Source organism: Ranitomeya variabilis, chromosome 2 (genome assembly GCF_051348905.1).
Source record: "Ranitomeya variabilis isolate aRanVar5 chromosome 2, aRanVar5.hap1, whole genome shotgun sequence".
In the NCBI taxonomy this organism is placed as follows: domain Eukaryota; kingdom Metazoa; phylum Chordata; class Amphibia; order Anura; family Dendrobatidae; genus Ranitomeya; species Ranitomeya variabilis.
In genome coordinates this window covers 410666978-410688851 of record NC_135233.1, presented here as the reverse complement: position 1 = coordinate 410688851, position 21874 = coordinate 410666978, and the positions used below count along the sequence as shown (strand labels likewise).

The 21874-nt window shown below is 45.6% G+C and overlaps 1 protein-coding gene across 1 annotated transcript in view; it reads left to right on the top strand.

The window, feature by feature from the left end:
* Window positions 1-6188: 6188 nt before the first annotated feature.
* Window positions 6189-21874, top strand: part of LOC143809527 (uncharacterized) — a 39462-nt gene continuing 23776 nt past the window's right edge. Inside the window, exons 1-3 of the mRNA XM_077292587.1 lie at window positions 6189-7184; window positions 7449-7532; window positions 15593-15673. Of these exons, the coding sequence (XP_077148702.1) occupies window positions 6928-7184; window positions 7449-7532; window positions 15593-15673 (422 nt within the window). The 5' untranslated portion in view covers window positions 6189-6927. The remainder of the gene's footprint in view (window positions 7185-7448; window positions 7533-15592; window positions 15674-21874) is intronic.

Here is a 21874-nt window from a genome sequence, read left to right as displayed (position 1 = left end):
AGGCAGTATATGGGGCCCCAGGCAGAGTACAGGGGCCCCAGGCAGCATATGGGGCCCCAGGCAGAGCACAGTGGCCCCAGGCAGAGCACAGGGGCCCCAGGCAGAACATGGGGCCCCAGGCAGGGCACAGGGGCCCCAGGCAGAGCACAGGGGCCCCAGGCAGCATATGGGGCACCAGGCAGAGCACAGGGGCCCCAGGCAGCATATGGGGCCCCAGGCAGAGCACAGTGGCCCCAGGCAGAGCACAGGGGCCCCAGGCAGAACATGGGGCCCCAGGCAGAGCACAGGGGCCCCAGGCAGCGCACAGGGGCCCCAGGCAGCATATGGGGCCCCAGGCAGAGCACAGTGGCCCCAGGCACCATATGGGGCCCCAGGCAGAGCACAGTGGCCCCAGGCAGAGCACAGGGGCCCCAGGCAGCATATGGGGCCCCAGGCAGAGCACAGTGGTCCCAGGCAGAGCACAGGGGCCCCAGGCAGCTTATGGGGCCCCAGGCAGAACACAGTGGCTCCAGGCAGAACATGGGGCCCCAGGCAGAGCACAGTGGCCCCAGGCAGAGCACAGGGGCCCTAGGCAGAACATGGGGCCCCAGGCAGAGCACAGGGGCCCCAGGCAGAGCACAGGGGCCCCAGGCAGCATATGGGGCCCCAGGCAGAGCACAGGGGCCCCAGGCAGAGCACAGTGGCCCCAGGCAGAGCACAGGGGCCCCAGGCAGCATATGGGGCCCCAGGCAGAGCACAGTGGTCCCAGGCAGAGCACAGGGGCCCCAGGCAGCCTATGGGGCCCCAGGCAGAGCACAGTGGCCCCAGGCAGAACATGGGGCCCCAGGCAGAGCACAGGGGCCCCAGGCAGAGCACAGGGGCCCCAGGCAGCATATGGGGCCCCAGGCAGAGCACAGTGGTCCCAGGTAGAGCACAGGGGCCCCAGGCAGCCTATGGGGCCCCAGGCAGAGCACAGGGGCCCCAGGCAGCATATGGGGCCCCAGGCAGAGCACAGTGGTCCCAGGTAGAGCACAGGGGCCCCAGGCAGCCTATGGGGCCCCAGGCAGAGCACAGGGGCCCCAGGCAGCATATGGGGCCCCAGGCAGAGCACAGGGGCCCCAGGCAGCATATGGGGCCCCAGGCAGAGCACAGTGGCCCCAGGCAGAGCACAGGGGCCCCAGGCAGAACATGGGGCCCCAGGCAGAGCACAGGGGCCCCAGGCAGCATATGGGGCCCCAGGCAGAGCACAGGGGCCCCAGGCAGCATATGGGGCCCCAGGCAGAGCACAGCGATATTTTGGACCACTGTGCGGTGTTTCAGACCCCCTGTGTGATGTCTGGGGCCCTGTTCTTAAGTATATTAAAGATTAAACTAACGTATATTAAAGTATATTATAGATCAAATTTGACACGTTTATGAGCACCATTGAGTGATATACTCAAGAATGACATAATTTTTCAACATTTTATGGTTTCAAACTGTAAACACTCAGAGTTTTTTTTACTTCAACCAGAAAACCTTAACGGTTCATAAAAAACTTGACTGTTCAGGATATGATAAAAGTCATAGTATTCTGAATCTTTAACTTATAAAGATACCTTTACATGGGGTGATTATTGGTTCCAGAGAGGCTTTCGGCCGATAATCGTACACATGGCTGGTGACAGGACAATACAATATAAACGTTCAAAGGTAAACACTGATAACATTAAAATCTAATATATAATTGCCTAGAATACTACTTCCGGCAATTTGTGCCAACTTCCGTGGCTTTGTCCGGAGATAATGTCCGGAGATAAGTGAGTCACCAGCGTCCTACACCCGCTCAGGGTGGACAAAGATATATGCCTTCGTGGTGCGCGGCACTTTTCTGATTGGTTGCCGCCTGCCGCGAGCGACCAATCAGAAATGTGCCGTACTGTCAAGAATTGTCAAGAGCTGGTGAGTGCAGCCATTTTTTGTTCTTTCTTACTATTATTTATTAATTGTATTATTCTTACATTTGAATAAATAAAGTATATATGGATTCTAGACTCCCGATTCTTTAGAATCGGGCTGCCATCTAGTGTAATATATAATCCCCATATAGAGGCGGCAAGATCAGCTTAACTGCATAGGTGCCATCGCCATGATTATGGCCGAGGTAAAGTCCCTAATGCGCATGTCAAAAAAAGGGGGGGAACCCCATAGAGCTGCCGTGGCTCCAACCCCATTACACAGGCGTAATTACTTCATTCGCAGTTCAAATATATCGCTAATGCGCATGGTATGAGATCAGTAAAAAGGTACGACGATACTAGAGTTATTGCACAGGCGCAATCGCCTAGATGATGGTCAGAGTAACATACGAATTCAAACCTCATTGCACAAGCGCAATTTCCAGCAGATTCAGAGAAAGCTGATGCGCATAGTTGATAGCCGGCAAGATGCAAAAAGGCGACACCAGTCCCCCTACACTACCCACGGCACTTAAGGTTTGAAACAGTATGGAACCTTTGCACAAATAGTGCCGTAATGCATATGAATTAACGTGGCAGCGGAGTAGATACCAGCAAGAAAATAATGAACCATGAAACAGGTGGAGCAGGATGAAACTGAATGCTGGTATTTCCTAGGCGTCCCAGAAGTCACCAGTGCGCCTGACCAGGGATCTCCATGGAGATGCAGTGATACCAGCCTTATTGCGCAAGTGTGGTTGTCACAATCGCAACCACCAGGCGATCGCTACTGCGCATAGTATAAAATCGCCATATAGAGGCGGCATGATCAGCGTAACTGCGCAGGCGCCGTCGCCATGATTATGGCAGAGGTAAAGTCCCTAATGCGCATGTCAAAAAAAAAAAAAAAATTAAAAATAAAAAATAAAAAAATAAAGAAAAATCAAAGCAAAATCGCCGCATAGCAAATTCAGAAGATGCTGATGCACATAGTTGATAGCCGCCAAGATGTAAAGAGGCGACACCAGTCCCCCTACACTACCCACGGCACTTATTAAAGTTTGAAGCAGTATGGAGCCTTTGCACAAATAGTGCCGTTTTTTTTGACATGCGCATTAGGGACTTTACCTCGGCCATAATCATGGCGACAGCGCCTGCGCAGTTAAGCTGATCTTGCCGCCTCTATATGGGGATTATATATTATGCGCAGTAGCGATCGCCTGGTGGTTGCGATTGTGACGTCCACGCTTGCGCAATAAGGCTGGTATCACTGCATCTCCATGGAGATCCCTGGTCATGCGCACTGGTGACTTCTGGGACGCCTAGGAAATACCAGCATTCAGTTTCATCCTGCTCCACCTGTTTCACGGTCCATTGGAAATACCATGTGAGTGTCTGAGCTCCAGGATGACTCACGCCACAGCTGCAATGACTTCCACAATTTGTGAGTGCTATTTATACCATGGTCTGTGAGCGACCACATTACTTCACCCCTGATGAAGTTACTGAGGTGACGATACGCGTTGGGTGGGCTATTTTGGAGTTGACTTTCCCTCTTTTTGCCTCAAACCCCTGAGCCCTATGCAGTATGTGAGCTGGCCTATTGGGAACTATTTTGTTGGGTAAATGTAATAATATATATATTTTTTCCCCCTGATTAACCCTTTGGGGTCTTTTTGCTCAATCATGCTGTGAATCTACTGAGATTCCTATCTAGATTTGGTGCCAAACTGTTATTTGTGCTTTTGGGTTATTTAGCTACATGTGTTCTTGATGCCCGTTATATTAGCACCATAACTGCACTTTATACTATATTATATGGTTTATATCTACATTGGGTACCAATCCATAATCAATAGGCTGTTTGGAGGTAAAATATGATTTATTGATGTTTGTGGGGCATTATACGATTCTTTGAGGTTATTTGGTGAGGGATTGTCCTCTTCCATTGGCAAGATATCATCCTTGTACACTACCCTTGTTCTTGGGTGTATTTTTCTGTATTTGTTTTTAAATTCCAGTTGTGTGGTTAAAAGACATTAAATAAAACGTCATTTGTTTATATACTATATACAGTCTCGGTGATCCCTGCGTTTGCATGTTTCTTTTCTCTTTTGTTGTATAGTCTGTGTTTTGACATGCTGCAGGTTGAGCACATTAGACATTATTGTTGATGGTGCCCTCTATATTTAAGTGGTCTGATAGGAGGGGAGGGCATATCGCTATAAAAGAAGCGGGAACACATGCGGTCAGCATTAACCCTGATGAAGAGGGACAGAGCCCTTGAAATGCATTGGTTGGCTGACTAGCTGTACTAGCACACCTGTCCTCTTTAGCCCCGTAGCGTGGTGACGTCACCAGTAGCTCCGCCCTCTCCGACCGCTACCTCAGCGCTGCATCCGGCCGGGGCACATGAGGTCTCCTTAACCCACCGCTCTGCCATAGCGGTAAGCCTAGCGGTGGCTCAGACTTTCTGGAACCGCTTCCCTCCGCACTCAGCACCACAGTGAGTACAGCATATTTTATGTGCACATAGCAATTGTGGCATATTATTGCTCCAACAGACTAGGGGAGCATTTCTCCTCATCTCAACATATGGACAATCAATTCTAATCACAGTAATCCTTGTCAGCCAGCACCTGACGGTCATCTTAGTACTATCAGGCACAGGGAATATAATATACAACTGTTTATATGGGATATATGTTCATTGCCCTATTATCTACATATATTTCATCTTCATTCCCCACCTATCAGGCACAGGGAGTATAATATACACCAGTTTATATGGGATATGTGTTCATTTCTCTAATAAAAAAAAAAATATATATATATATATATATATATATATATATATATATATATATATATATATATATATATATAATTTGTCTAAGGGGTACTTCCGTCTTTCTGTCGGCAACTTCCATCACAGAAATCTCGCGTCACTGATTGGTCTCGCCAGCTGCCTGTCATGGTTGCTGCGACCAATCAGCGACGGGCACAGTCTGAGTACCTCCCCTACTGCCCTGCAGTCAGTGCCCGGTACCCGCTCCATAATCCCCTCCAGTGACAGTCACCGCTCACACAGGGTTAATGCCAGCGGTAACGGGCTGTTATGCCGCGGTGTAACGCACTCCGTTACCGCTCCTATTAACCCTGTGTGTCCCCAACTTTTTACTATTGTTGCTGCCTATGCAGCATCAATAGTAAAAACATGTAATGTTAAAAATAATAAAAAAACTAAACCTGCTATTCTCACCTTCCATAGTCCGACGATGTGCTCGTGCCGGCCGCCATCTGCCGTTCCCAGAGATGTATTGCGAAATTACCTAGAAGTCATCTGGGTAATTTTGCAATGCATCCTGGGAACGGAAGATGGCGGCTGCCGCGCTCATCGCCAGAGCTTCGCTGGATCCCAGGGGGTGAGTATATAGCTATTTTTTTTTTTTTAACAGGGATATGGTGCCTACACTGCTAAATACTGCGTGGGCTGTGTTATATACAGCGTGGCTCCTATATACTACATGCGCAGTGTTATACTGCGTGGGCTGTGTGATATACTGCGCTATACTCTATGTGCCCTCTGTTATATACTGCATGGGCAGTGTTATATACAGCGTGGCTCCTATATACTACATGCGCAGTGTTATATACTGCGTGGGCTGTGTGATATACTGCGCGGGCTGTGCTATACTCTATGTGCCCTCTGTTATATACTGCATGGGCTGTGCTATATATTACGTGCCCTGTGTTATACACTGCGTGGGCAGTGTTATATACCTCGTGGCTGCTATATACTACATGGGCAGTGTTATATACTGCGTGATATACTGCGTGGCCTGTGTTGTATACTACATCGCCTGTGTTACTGTATATACTGCGTGGCTGCTATATACTGCGTGGGCTGTGTTGTATAGTACGTGGGCTGTGTTATATACTGCTTGGCCACTGTAATATACCGCGTGGCCAGTATTAACGCATCGGGTATTCTACAATATGTATGAATGTGTATAGCAGCCACATAGTATTTGATACATACATACATACATACATACATACATACATACATACATACATACATACATACATACATACATACATACATACATACATACATACATACATACATACATACATACATACATACATACATACTCGGGCCACCATCTAGTCTACATATATTTCATGTTCATTCCCCACCTATCGGGCTCAGGGAATATAATATATGCCTGTTTATATGGGACATGTGTTCATTCTCCTATTGTGCCCTAAACACAGATCATTGTCAAAGTGGAGGTTCAGTGTCTGCTGAGAAGTTTTGGAAAGTTCTCTCTTCACAATGGAGCCTGCTACAAGTCATCAGGATGAGTGAGTATCATTGCTACTAGTGTATGTCTGCAATATGCAGATTTGGACAGTGCCCAGTCCTAGGGAGCCTTGCTATGGGTACAGAGTCACTGCTCCCCAAAGATGAATCCTATCTGCTCTGTATGTATTTGTTGTTTTCAGTCACAGGGGGTCCTCTCCTCTACCAGAGCAAGGAGCTTAAACCTTGCAATGTTCCCAGGAAAAGGGTGCTCCTCAGAAATACATGATTGTTTTTATTGCAGGGAAAATAGGCTGTTAAATATGATTGTTACAGGCTAGGCTTTATTTTCACATGGTGTATTTTGTGAATACAGATCCCCCGCTGTCATGGAGCAGCCGGCTGCTGTGTCCAAGTATGTACATTCCCTACCAGTGTGTTTTACATTTGCTAACATGCATAGAACTTTTTTTATTCACTTCTTGGTGTCTTTCTATGGTAAATTACCTTGTGTGATGCAATCTGCAGAGTATCTCCCTCAGATGGAACTCTGTATGGGTTACATGGCGGTGTGAGGTGTACTATTTTGTCAGCTCTGCAAGTTTTTCAGTGCTTTATGAATGTGTAGGCTGGATTCCCTTTCACAATAGTTGTACTGCACATCACAAGCCTTATACCACTGTTTTTAGAAGACCAAAGCGGATGTACCTCACTTGTCCAGTCTGCTATAAAGTGACAGAACGACTGGACAAACATCTCCATGATCACTGCATGAAGCTAAATTCCGCCAAGGAGAGGACAGATGCTATGGATTCTGCAAGGGAAAGAGTTCGCATCATCACATCCAAAGGGACAACAATGGATGAGGAGGAGATTCTGTCATTTGGAACCGCGGCGAACATGATCCCTTTTCTGGAGGATAGAGGGTTCCTCATACTCCGCAAGCCAAGTACGGCCAGGTAGGCTCCACTTTAGCCTGTCAAAGTTTTGCATCTGTCACATGACTATGATTAATACTAACCAATATTAGTGTTTAACGCTCTGATCCGCCCAATGTGAGGATGGATCAGGCACTTTTTTTGGCAGATAGGGTTTATGGTTAGGGCTGATCCCTGATTTTCGGTCAGCTCGATTCAATGCTTTTGACCCCCATCTAACTCAGGATCACTCATCACTATTAGATATGCATATCCTCTAATCAGGTGGCTTTTTATGATTTACAGGACTGTCCAAGTTGAGGAGAAACAGAGTGACAAAGGACCGTCAGAGGCATGCGAAGAGACTGAAGTTGCTCAAGAAAGCGAGAGGTGTGTGTATGTATTGTTGAAATCCAGACAAATTGGAGGCAGCACACAGTTTGTAGTGAAAAGGAGCCATTTAATCAGCCCAGAAGGCGATGTTTCGGTCCCAACAGGAACCTTTCTCAAGCCAGGTCCCTGATTAAATAGCTCCATTTCACTACAAACTGTGCTGCCTCCAATTTTTCTGGATTTTTAGGGTATGTGCACACATAGGTGGGATGGAGAGAGAGAGAGACGTTTCTTCCCATCACGCCTCTCATTTTTTTTAGTATATACCTGCTGCATGTCATCTCCTCCTGTATATAGTTTATACCTGTATGTCATCTCCTCCTGTATTAGACCGCGTTCACACGTTGTTTGGTCAGGAAGCCCTCCCCCGAGCAGTATATATTAGCTCACACATAATAGACAGGTCATGTGACTGACAGCTGCCATATTTCCTATATGGTACATTTGTTGCTCTTGTAGTTTGTCTGCTTATTAATCAGATTTTTATTTTTGAAGGATAATGCCAGACTTGTGTGTGGTTTAGGGTGAGTTTCATGTGTCAAGTTGTGTTGCATGTGACAGGTTAGTGTAGCAAGTTGGGTGCAGCAAGTTTTGCGCATGGCGAGTTTTATGTGTGGTGTGTTTTGAGTAGATGCAAGTTTTGTGTGAGGCAACTCTTGCATGTGTTGCAACTTTGGTGGATGTGGCAATTTTTCCACGTGTGCAAGTTTTGCGTGTGTCGAGTATTCTGTAGCGCCCCCAGCAGAGGGGTACCCTGTACTGGGCCTCTGAGTCTCTGCTCTGGGATTGTCACGGTGGCTAGACCCGGTCCGTGACCCTGCTGAGGGGCGTACAGGTATAGATGTGTACAAGTTTAAAACACAGAAATACCACAGATATGGAGACTATATCTCAAAATATCTTGTCCTCAATATAGAGATAAAATGTTATTGGTCTACTGTGTAAGTTGGTGAACACCGCCACCTAGTGGAAGAAAAACACCCAAAACACCCTACTATGGATTACCAGGAAATATCAGAATAAAAAGCTTTATTTTGAATATATAATTCATTCAATACATACAGGAATAGCGACATATAATAAAATGTATAATAAAAAACTACTACATCATGTTAAAACCAAACACAGGACCAAGGATAATTGCACACAATATATGCAGGCCAAGGTATAAAAATATATAATCTGTAGTCCCTCATCTGCACTGTACACAGAACTCTATGAAAAAAGAACAAAGTGCAAAAAAACGTGCTATACTTATGTATAAATCATATATGCACCGTGCAGACAGCCGCACAAAAAATCCTTCAAAGTGCAATAGTGCTTATATAATCACCATATGGTGTGCTAATACCTACACATAAGAGTTTATTAAAGTGCAGTAGTGCTCTAGAAGATAATTTTATATATATAGTGCCAAAACAGCATAAAAAAAGTGCATTGTGCCACAGCTTGAACTCAATTATATGTACAGGCTGGAGGGGACTATCAAAAGTTAAAGCATATATTGCAAATATATTACCTATAAAGTGGCCGGGTCCTGTGTTGGCGCACCCCAACGCGCGTTTCGGACACTTTTCCTTCGTCAGGGGGTCCTAAACTTGGTCCGAATTGATCCTATTTATATATGTTCTCCCTAACTATGCATCCCCCCTGGCTACGCCGGCGCATGCGCAGTCAGGAGGACCCGGAAGTGCGCGATCCCGCCCCATGTGACCGGACGCACAGGAACCAAGTCCCGACTGTTATGATCACCCCAATGGCAGGGGGATAAAAATAACAAAACGGACTAGCTCTCGGGTGATGGAAACTAAAGTTGACCGTGATCTGAACCTCACACAACACTGGAAGTAGCCGAGGGGTGTACCTACGATGCCCTAGACACCACGCGCCAGCCGGAGATCTAACTACCCCTATGAGAGGAATGTAAAGGCCTGCCTTACCTCCAGTGATGAACCCCAAAAGGTGATAGTAGCCCCCCACGGATATTGACGGTGAGTTCAGAGGAAATGACATACGTAGGATGAACAACAGATTTAGCACAGTGAGGTCCGCTAGCTAGATAGTAGAAGGACAGGAAAGAGTTACTTCACGGTCAACTTCAAAAACACTACTCAAAAAACACCATCCAGAAATTACTTTAAACTCCAGTGACAACTCATGCCACTGGAGTAGTAATTTCCGTCCCCAAGAGCTTCCAGCTCTGAAGAGTCACATTGCAGATAGCTGGACAAAAATAGCATAAACAAGAAACAAAATTCAACTTAGCTGAACTGGAACTTGAGGCAGGAGAATGCAACAGAATGCTACTGATACATTGTTGGCCGGCATATGACTAACAGCCAAGAAGCCTTAAATAGGAAACTCCCCTAAAGGGTGGCGACAGGTAATCAGGGATAGAGGAAGGCACATAGAAGGCACTACCAAAACACACCACCGGGGGAGCCCACAAACAGAATTCACAACAGTACCCCCCCCTTAAGGAGGGGGCACCGAACCCTCACCAGAACCACCAGGGCGATCTGGATGAGCACTATGAAATGCACGAACCAAATCGGAAGCATGAACATCGGATGCTGTCACCCAAGAATTATCCTCCTGGCCATAACCTTTCCACTTAACCAGATACTGAAGTCTCCGTCTGGAAACACGGGAGTCCAAGATCTTTTCTACCACATACTCCAACTCACCCTCAACCAACACAGGAGCAGGTGGCTCAGCAGAAGGAACAACCGGTACCTCATACCTCCGCAACAATGACCGATGGAAAACATTATGGATAGCAAAAGATGCCGGGAGGTCCAAACGAAAGGACACAGGATTAAGAACCTCCAGAATCCTATAAGGGCCGATAAACCGAGGCTTAAACTTAGGAGACGAGACCTTCATAGGAACAAATCGAGAAGACAACCACACCAGGTCCCCAACACAAAGACGAGGACCAATACGCCGATGACGATTCGTGAACTGTTGAGTCTTCTCCTGGGACAACTTCAGATTGTCCACATCCTGTCCCCAAATCCGATGCATCCTATCAACCACAGCATCCACTCCAGGACAATCCGAAGACTCCAATTGACCGGACGAGAACCGAGGGTGAAACCCAGAATTACAAAAAAATGGAGAAACCAAAGTGGCAGAACTGGCCCGATTGTTAAGGGCAAACTCTGCCAATGGCAAAAAGTCAAGCCAATCATCCTGATCAGCGGACACAAAACACCTCAAGTAAGTCTCCAAGGTCTGATTGGTACGCTCCGTCTGGCCATTAGTCTGAGGATGGAATGCAGACGAAAAAGACAAGTCGATGCCCATCCTGGCACAGAACGTCCGCCAAAATCTAGACACAAACTGAGTACCCCTGTCAGACACTATATTCTCAGGAATACCATGCAAACGCACCACATTCTGGAAGAATAGAGGAACCAGCTCTGAGGAGGAGGGCAATTTGGGTAAAGGTACCAAATGAACCATCTTGGAAAAACGGTCACAAATCACCCAGATGACAGACATCTTATGAGAAACCGGAAGGTCAGAAATAAAGTCCATAGAGATGTGCGTCCAAGGCCTCTTAGGAATAGGCAAGGGCAACAACAACCCACTGGCCCGAGAGCAGCAGGGCTTGGCCCGAGCACAAACATCACAGGACTGCACAAACATGCGCACATCTCGAGACAAAGAAGGCCACCAGAAGGACCTAGACACCAATTCCCTGGTGCCAAAAATTCCAGGATGACCTGTCAACGCGGAAGAATGAACCTCCGAGATAACTCTACTAGTCCAGTCATCGGGGACAAACAGTCTACCAGGCGGACAGCGATCAGGCCTATCCAACTGAAACTCCTGCAAAGAACGCCGCAGGTCTGGGGAGACAGCTGACAATATCACCCCATCCTTCAGGATGCCGGTAGGTTCGGAATCCCCAGGCGAGTCAGGCTCAAAACTCCTAGAAAGGGCATCCGCCCTCACATTCTTAGACCCAGGCAGATATGAAACCACAAAGTTAAATCGGGAGAAAAACAACGACCAGCGCGCCTGTCTAGGATTCAGACGTCTGGCTGACTCAAGATAAATTAGATTCTTGTGGTCAGTCAGGACCACCACCTGGTGTCTAGCACCCTCCAGCCAATGACGCCACTCCTCAAACGCCCACTTCATGGCCAGAAGTTCCCGATTTCCAACATCATAATTTCGCTCAGCGGGCGAAAACTTTCGAGAGAAAAACGCACATGGTCTCATCACTGAGCAGTCAGGATCTTTCTGCGACAAAACTGCACCTGCTCCGATCTCCGAAGCATCTACTTCAACCTGGAACGGAAGCAACACATCAGGCTGGCGCAACACAGGAGCGGAAGAAAAGCGGCGCTTAAGCTCCTGAAAGGCCTCCACAGCCGCAGAGGACCAATCAGCAACATCAGCACCCTTTTTGGTCAAATCAGTCAAAGGTTTAGCAATGGCAGAAAAACCCGCTATAAATCGGCGATAGAAATTAGCAAATCCCAAGAACTTCTGTAGACTCTTCAAAGAAGTAGGTTGTATCCAATCACAAATAGCCTGAACCTTGACAGGGTCCATCTCCATAGATGAAGGGGAAAAAATATATCCCAGAAAGGAAATTCTCTGAACTCCAAAGCTACACTTTGAGCCCTTTACAAAAAGAGAATTAGCTCGCAAAACCTGAAAAACTCTCCTGACCTGTTGAACGTGAGATTCCCAGTCCTCCGAAAAAACAAGAATATCATCCAAATACACAATCATAAACTTATCCAGATATTCACGGAAAATATCGTGCATAAAGGACTGAAAAACGGAAGGAGCATTCGCGAGACCGAAAGGCATTACCAAATACTCGAAATGTCCTTCAGGCGTATTAAATGCGGTCTTCCACTCATCCCCCTGCTTAATCCGCACCAAATTATACGCACCACGTAGATCGATCTTAGTGAACCACTTAGCCCCTTTTATGCGAGCAAACAGATCAGTCAGTAAAGGCAATGGGTACTGGTATTTAACTGTAATCTTATTCAAAAGTCGATAGTCGATACAAGGTCTCAATGAACCATCCTTTTTACCTACAAAGAAAAACCCTGCCCCTAGTGGAGACAACGAGGGGCGAATATGACCCTTTTCCAAAGATTCTCTGATATACTCCCGCATAGCAGTATGTTCTGGTACAGACAAATTAAACAAGCGACCCTTAGGAAACTTACTACCGGGGATCAATTCAATAGCACAGTCACACTCTCTGTGAGGAGGGAGAGAATCAATTTTAGGCTCTTGAAAGACATCATAAAAATCTGACAGAAATGTTGGGATCTCCGAGGGAGTAGATGAAGAAATGGGATCCAAAGGTGCATCCCCATGAATACCCCGACATCCCCAGCTCAACACAGACATAGATCTCCAGTCCAAGACGGGATTATGGATTTGTAACCATGGTAATCCTAGCACTAAGACATCATGTAGATTGTATAACACAAGGAAACGAATAATCTCCTGATGGTCTGGGGTAAGACGCATAGTCACTTGTGTCCAATATTGTGGTTTATTGCTAGCCAGAGGTGTAGAATCAATACCCTTCAGGGGAATAGACACTTCCAACGGCTCCAAATCAAACCCACAACGCTTGGCAAAGGACCAATCCATGAGACTCAGAGCGGCGCCAGAATCTACATAAGCATCCACAGTAACAGATGACAAGGTACAAATCAATGTCACGGACAAAAGAAATTTTGACCGCAAGGTACCTGTAGAAAAAGATTTATCAACCTTTTTATCAACCTTATTTATGCGTTTAGAGCATGCTGATATAACATGAGCTGGATCTCCACAGTAAAAGCACAACCCATTTTTGCGCCTGTAGTTCTGACGTTCGCCTCTAGACAAAACACGATCGCATTGCATATGCTCTAGTGCCCTTTCAGAGGTCACCGCCAAATGGTGTACAGGTCTTTGCTCAGAAGACATCGCCATATGGTGCACAGGTTTTTGCTCAGAAGATACCGCCATATGGTGCACAGATTTTTCCTCAGAAGACACCGCCATATGGTGCACAGATTTGCGCTCCCGTAAACGCCGATCAATCTGGATAGCCAGTTTCATGGCATCATTCAGACCTGCAGGCACAGGGAACCCCACCATGACATCCTTCACGGCATCAGAGAGACCTTCTCTGAAATTAGCTGCTAAAGCGCACTCATTCCATTTAGTAAGCACCGACCATTTACGGAATTTCTGGCAGTATATCTCAGCTTCATCTTGCCCTTGGGAAAGAGCTATCAAGGCTTTCTCAGCCAAAATCTCCAAATTAGGTTCTTCATAAAGCAACCCCAAAGCCTGAAAAAACGCATCTACATTCAACAACGCAGGATCCCCTGGTGGCAATGCAAATGCCCAACTTTGTGGGTCACCGCGCAGTAGAGAAATAACAATTTTGACCTGTTGAGCCTGATCACCAGCAGAGTGAGATCTCAGAGACAAAAACAATTTACAATTTTCTCTGAAACTCAAAAACCGGGATCTGTCTCCGGTAAAGTATTCCGGCAGAGGAATCTTAGGTTCAGACATTGGAGCACGTATAACAAAGTCTTGTAAATTCTGTACCTTTATAGAAAGATTATTCAAACCTGCAACTAAACTCTGTGGATCCATGATTCAAATGGGTGTAACCCAAGCCATTCAGAGGTTAAGAGGAAAGGAGAAAAAAAAAAGGCTGAAGACTGCAGTTTAAGCAAGGAATACAAATGAGCAACCAGGGTGCACTTTCAAACACAGAAAAAAAAAAACCTTTTCTCCTCCCTCCTGCTTTTGTGCCAGTTTAACACATAGATTTTTTTTTTGGCCGGCCAAACTGTTATGATCACCCCAATGGCAGGGGGATAAAAATAACAAAACGGACTAGCTCTCGGGTGATGGAAACTAAAGTTGACCGTGACCTGAACCTCACACAACACTGGAAGTAGCCGAGGGGTGTACCTACGATGCCCTAGACACCACGCGCCAGCCGGAGATCTAACTACCCCTATGAGAGGAATGTAAAGGCCTGCCTTACCTCCAGTGATGAACCCCAAAAGGTGATAGTAGCCCCCCACGGATATTGACGGTGAGTTCAGAGGAAATGACATACGTAGGATGAACAACAGATTTAGCACAGTGAGGTCCGCTAGCTAGATAGTAGAAGGACAGGAAAGAGTTACTTCACGGTCAACTTCAAAAACACTACTCAAAAAACACCATCCAGAAATTACTTTAAACTCCAGTGACAACTCATGCCACTGGAGTAGTAATTTCCGTCCCCAAGAGCTTCCAGCTCTGAAGAGTCACATTGCAGATAGCTGGACAAAAATAGCATAAACAAGAAACAAAATTCAACTTAGCTGAACTGGAACTTGAGGCAGGAGAATGCAACAGAATGCTACTGATACATTGTTGGCCGGCATATGACTAACAGCCAAGAAGCCTTAAATAGGAAACTCCCCTAAAGGGTGGCGACAGGTAATCAGGGATAGAGGAAGGCACATAGAAGGCACTACCAAAACACACCACCGGGGGAGCCCACAAACAGAATTCACAACACCCGACGTTGCCTAGGTCACTGGGACGCCGGATCACGCACCCCGGGCCACAGACCACGCATGCGCTCCACCAGGAGGAGGCATAGGAGGAAACCTAACAGAAACCGCTGTGATATACCCGGTGACTTGAAAAGCCAAAATAAGGCATTAATATGTATGTGGATGAAAATTGTCTACTCTCACTTGTCTATAAATAACAGGTCTATGGATCCTTATTATTAATATCAGGTTCTCCTAGCAACCTATCCCTGAATTATAGAAAAAATATATATAAAGAATTGTATATCCACATAACAAGAATACTATACATCGCCCTTTTAATGGTTTAAGTCCCTCTATAGGACTTGGATGGAATATTATACAGAAGCCTCACATTTATCATATTGTCTTTAACAAGTCATACATAGGCCCACATTCTCTGAAATTACATATATTGCGATGATAATATTAATAAAATCTTCTGGATCTTCATGTTTCTTTACTTTACAGAATCCAACGAGCTCCCGAAGGACCCGTATCAGACCCAGATGCACCCCACACCAGGGCAACCTCCTTCACACCGGTCATCAGGTATGTATTAAAACTAAAAGAGTATAATAAGATTAAGATAATGTTAATTAAAAATTAAAAACAAATAAAAATCATTGACTGTTTACAACTATTTTTATATATATAACCTTAAAAAAAATATATATAAAAAAAATTTTTAAAAAAATTTTATTTTACAAAAGAACCACCAAAAAAACACTTTTTATCTTTTATCTTTCTAAAAAGCATCTCTTATAAAAATGGGGCAAAACTTATGTTTTCATTCAAACCCCTTGGTGAGACAGTATTCAAAGCCCATATCCATTTTGTTTCCTTTTTTGCCAATGGTATGGTAATTGGTCCTCCGCGTTCCCCAGGTTTCATCATATCTATACCAAGTACCTTAAATCCTGTAGGATCACTATTATGATGGAGCCTAAAGTGCTTAGGTATTGTTTTCAAAATTGAGATGTCCTGTACTTCTTTTGCAGCCTCTATGCCAAGGACATGTTCTCGGACCCTCACCTTGAGCTGTCTTGTGGTCATGCCCACGTATATTAGAGAGCATGGGCATGTGGCATAGTATATCACTGCCTTAGTTGTACATGACACACTATGCTTAATCTTAAAGGTAGTAGTGCCATTTGAATTCTGAAAGGTATGTCCCCTTGCTATATTTGGGCATGCCACACATTTCCCACACGGTCTGCAGCCCAAGGTGGGTTTACCTTTGTCCAAGAATGAAGGACGGACCGAGTCATATGAATAATGACTTTTTACTAGGTGGTCCTTAATATTTCGTGACCTCCTATATGTCACACTTGGCCCTTCACCTACATATTGTGACAGAACAGGATCCGCTCTTAAAATTCCCCAGAATTTTTTGAGCTGGACTCTCAACATCTCACTTTGTCCGTGGTATTGTGTTATATACCGGACCACTTGGTTTGTTTTGCTTGGTTTTGTCCCATAAAGTGCTTGGTGCCTCGATATGTTCTTTGCTCGGTTATAACCTTTCTTTATTGATCTGCGGCTATATCCTCTCTCAAGGAATCTTTCTTTAAGCTCAGAGGCTTGTTTTTCAAATTCTATGTCCTCTGAGCAGATTCTCCGCAGGCGCAAGAACTGGCCTGTGGGAATAGAGTTTATCATTGCAGGGGGATGTGACGAGGTAGCGTGTAGTAATGAATTCACTGCTGTGGTCTTCCTAAAGACCTTGGTATGTAAACAATTATCCTCCCTTCTATGTATACTCACATCCAAGAACTCCATTTCATTCCTATCATATTTGTACGTTATTCTAAGATTGCGGGAGTTCTGATTTAATCCTGCCATGAATTCTTGGAGGGACTCAACTGAACCCTGCCAGATCAGGAATATATCGTCGATGAACCGCACCCACATTGGGATACGGTCCATCGGCGATCCAGGCTCTGACATAAAGAGGTCCCTCTCCCACAGCCCCAAGAATAAATTTGCATACGTAGGCGCATTAATGGATGAGAATTGGTCTTCAGGTAAAAAGACTTTGCTTTAATAAATATCTCATCAAGCAACTTATCAACCTCTGCCAAGTTTTTGGAATGATATTTAATTAATAGTTCCATAAGTTGTTTAGATGCCACATTACACACTACCTCCCAGTTTTTTATGAATTCTTCGTCATTCACAGGGAATGCAGGGGTTACATGTATTCTCAAACCCCTCGGGATTAAATGGTGCTGGACATAATTTTCCAGAAATGCCCTATTCCACCATGCACGGGTTCTTTTATATGTCAAATTTTTAATTTTTTTATAAAGTTCATCATATTGTAAACCACCAATCATCGTAGTCGCTACATCACTGCTTGAAAAAACCTCATTAATTTGTCCTTGCCAGGACAGTTCTCTGGTCTTGAAATCCATATTACAGGTGAAAGGGAAACAGACCTGTGCAAAACACAGCAATTTGTATACAAGTTTAAAACACAGAAATACCACAGATATGGAGACTATATCTCAAAATATCTTGTCCTCAATATAGAGATAAAATGTTATTGGTCTACTGTGTAAGTTGGTGAACACCGCCACCTAGTGGAAGAAAAACACCCAAAACACCCTACTATGGATTACCAGGAAATATCAGAATAAAAAGCTTTATTTTGAATATATAATTCATTCAATACATACAGGAATAGCGACATATAATAAAATGTATAATAAAAAACTACTACATCATGTTAAAACCAAACACAGGACCAAGGATAATTGCACACAATATATGCAGGCCAAGGTATAAAAATATATAATCTGTAGTCCCTCATCTGCACTGTGCACAGAACTCTATGAAAAAAGAACAAAGTGCAAAAAAACGTGCTATACTTATGTATAAATCATATATGCACCGTGCAGACAGCCGCACAAAAAATCCTTCAAAGTGCAATAGTGCTTATATAATCACCATATGGTGTGCTAATACCTACACATAAGAGTTTATTAAAGTGCAGTAGTGCTCTAGAAGATAATTTTATATATATAGTGCCAAAACAGCATAAAAAAAGTGCATTGTGCCACAGCTTGAACTCAATTATATGTACAGGCTGGAGGGGACTATCAAAAGTTAAAGCATATATTGCAAATATATTACCTATAAAGTGGCCGGGTCCTGTGTTGGCGCACCCCAACGCGCGTTTCGGACACTTTTCCTTCGTCAGGGGGTCCTAAACTTGGTCCGAATTGATCCTATTTATATATGTTCTCCCTAACTATGCATCCCCCCTGGCTACGCCGGCGCATGCGCAGTCAGGAGGACCCGGAAGTGCGCGATCCCGCCCCATGTGACCGGACGCACAGGAACCAAGTCCCGACTGTTATGATCACCCCAATGGCAGGGGGATAAAAATAACAAAACGGACTAGCTCTCGGGTTATGGAAACTAAAGTTGACCGTGATCTGAACCTCACACAACACTGGAAGTAGCCGAGGGGTGTACCTACGATGCCCTAGACACCACGCGCCAGCCGGAGATCTAACTACCCCTATGAGAGGAATGTAAAGGCCTGCCTTACCTCCAGTGATGAACCCCAAAAGGTGATAGTAGCCCCCCACGGATATTGACGGTGAGTTCAGAGGAAATGACATACGTAGGATGAACAACAGATTTAGCACAGTGAGGTCCGCTAGCTAGATAGTAGAAGGACAGGAAAGAGTTACTTCACGGTCAACTTCAAAAACACTACTCAAAAAACACCATCCAGAAATTACTTTAAACTCCAGTGACAACTCATGCCACTGGAGTAGTAATTTCCGTCCCCAAGAGCTTCCAGCTCTGAAGAGTCACATTGCAGATAGCTGGACAAAAATAGCATAAACAAGAAACAAAATTCAACTTAGCTGAACTGGAACTTGAGGCAGGAGAATGCAACAGAATGCTACTGATACATTGTTGGCCGGCATATGACTAACAGCCAAGAAGCCTTAAATAGGAAACTCCCCTAAAGGGTGGCGACAGGTAATCAGGGATAGAGGAAGGCACATAGAAGGCACTACCAAAACACACCACCGGGGGAGCCCACAAACAGAATTCACAACAGTACCCCCCCCTTAAGGAGGGGGCACCGAACCCTCACCAGAACCACCAGGGCGATCTGGATGAGCACTATGAAATGCACGAACCAAATCGGAAGCATGAACATCGGATGCTGTCACCCAAGAATTATCCTCCTGGCCATAACCTTTCCACTTAACCAGATACTGAAGTCTCCGTCTGGAAACACGGGAGTCCAAGATCTTTTCTACCACATACTCCAACTCACCCTCAACCAACACAGGAGCAGGTGGCTCAGCAGAAGGAACAACCGGTACCTCATACCTCCGCAACAATGACCGATGGAAAACATTATGGATAGCAAAAGATGCCGGGAGGTCCAAACGAAAGGACACAGGATTAAGAACCTCCAGAATCCTATAAGGGCCGATAAACCGAGGCTTAAACTTAGGAGACGAGACCTTCATAGGAACAAATCGAGAAGACAACCACACCAGGTCCCCAACACAAAGACGAGGACCAATACGCCGATGACGATTCGTGAACTGTTGAGTCTTCTCCTGGGACAACTTCAGATTGTCCACAACCTGTCCCCAAATCCGATGCATCCTATCAACCACAGCATCCACTCCAGGACAATCCGAAGACTCCAATTGACCGGACGAGAACCGAGGGTGAAACCCAGAATTACAAAAAAATGGAGAAACCAAAGTGGCAGAACTGGCCCGATTGTTAAGGGCAAACTCTGCCAATGGCAAAAAGTCAAGCCAATCATCCTGATCAGCGGACACAAAACACCTCAAGTAAGTCTCCAAGGTCTGATTGGTACGCTCCGTCTGGCCATTAGTCTGAGGATGGAATGCAGACGAAAAAGACAAGTCGATGCCCATCCTGGCACAGAACGTCCGCCAAAATCTAGACACAAACTGAGTACCCCTGTCAGACACTATATTCTCAGGAATACCATGCAAACGCACCACATTCTGGAAGAATAGAGGAACCAGCTCTGAGGAGGAGGGCAATTTGGGTAAAGGTACCAAATGAACCATCTTGGAAAAACGGTCACAAATCACCCAGATGACAGACATCTTATGAGAAACCGGAAGGTCAGAAATAAAGTCCATAGAGATGTGCGTCCAAGGCCTCTTAGGAATAGGCAAGGGCAACAACAACCCACTGGCCCGAGAGCAGCAGGGCTTGGCCCGAGCACAAACATCACAGGACTGCACAAACATGCGCACATCTCGAGACAAAGAAGGCCACCAGAAGGACCTAGACACCAATTCCCTGGTGCCAAAAATTCCAGGATGACCTGTCAACGCGGAAGAATGAACCTCCGAGATAACTCTACTAGTCCAGTCATCGGGGACAAACAGTCTACCAGGCGGACAGCGATCAGGCCTATCCAACTGAAACTCCTGCAAAGAACGCCGCAGGTCTGGGGAGACAGCTGACAATATCACCCCATCCTTCAGGATGCCGGTAGGTTCGGAATCCCCAGGCGAGTCAGGCTCAAAACTCCTAGAAAGGGCATCCGCCCTCACATTCTTAGACCCAGGCAGATATGAAACCACAAAGTTAAATCGGGAGAAAAACAACGACCAGCGCGCCTGTCTAGGATTCAGACGTCTGGCTGACTCAAGATAAATTAGATTCTTGTGGTCAGTCAGGACCACCACCTGGTGTCTAGCACCCTCCAGCCAATGACGCCACTCCTCAAACGCCCACTTCATGGCCAGAAGTTCCCGATTTCCAACATCATAATTTCGCTCAGCGGGCGAAAACTTTCGAGAGAAAAACGCACATGGTCTCATCACTGAGCAGTCAGGATCTTTCTGCGACAAAACTGCACCTGCTCCGATCTCCGAAGCATCTACTTCAACCTGGAACGGAAGCAACACATCAGGCTGGCGCAACACAGGAGCGGAAGAAAAGCGGCGCTTAAGCTCCTGAAAGGCCTCCACAGCCGCAGAGGACCAATCAGCAACATCAGCACCCTTTTTGGTCAAATCAGTCAAAGGTTTAGCAATGGCAGAAAAACCCGCTATAAATCGGCGATAGAAATTAGCAAATCCCAAGAACTTCTGTAGACTCTTCAAAGAAGTAGGTTGTATCCAATCACAAATAGCCTGAACCTTGACAGGGTCCATCTCCATAGATGAAGGGGAAAAAATATATCCCAGAAAGGAAATTCTCTGAACTCCAAAGCTACACTTTGAGCCCTTTACAAAAAGAGAATTAGCTCGCAAAACCTGAAAAACTCTCCTGACCTGTTGAACGTGAGATTCCCAGTCCTCCGAAAAAACAAGAATATCATCCAAATACACAATCATAAACTTATCCAGATATTCACGGAAAATATCGTGCATAAAGGACTGAAAAACGGAAGAAGCATTCGCGAGACCGAAAGGCATTACCAAATACTCGAAATGTCCTTCAGGCGTATTAAATGCGGTCTTCCACTCATCCCCCTGCTTAATCTGCACCAAATTATACGCACCACGTAGATCGATCTTAGTGAACCACTTAGCCCCTTTTATGCGAGCAAACAGATCAGTCAGTAAAGGCAATGGGTACTGGTATTTAACTGTAATCTTATTCAAAAGTCGATAGTCGATACAAGGTCTCAATGAACCATCCTTTTTACCTACAAAGAAAAACCCTGCCCCTAGTGGAGACAACGAGGGGCGAATATGACCCTTTTCCAAAGATTCT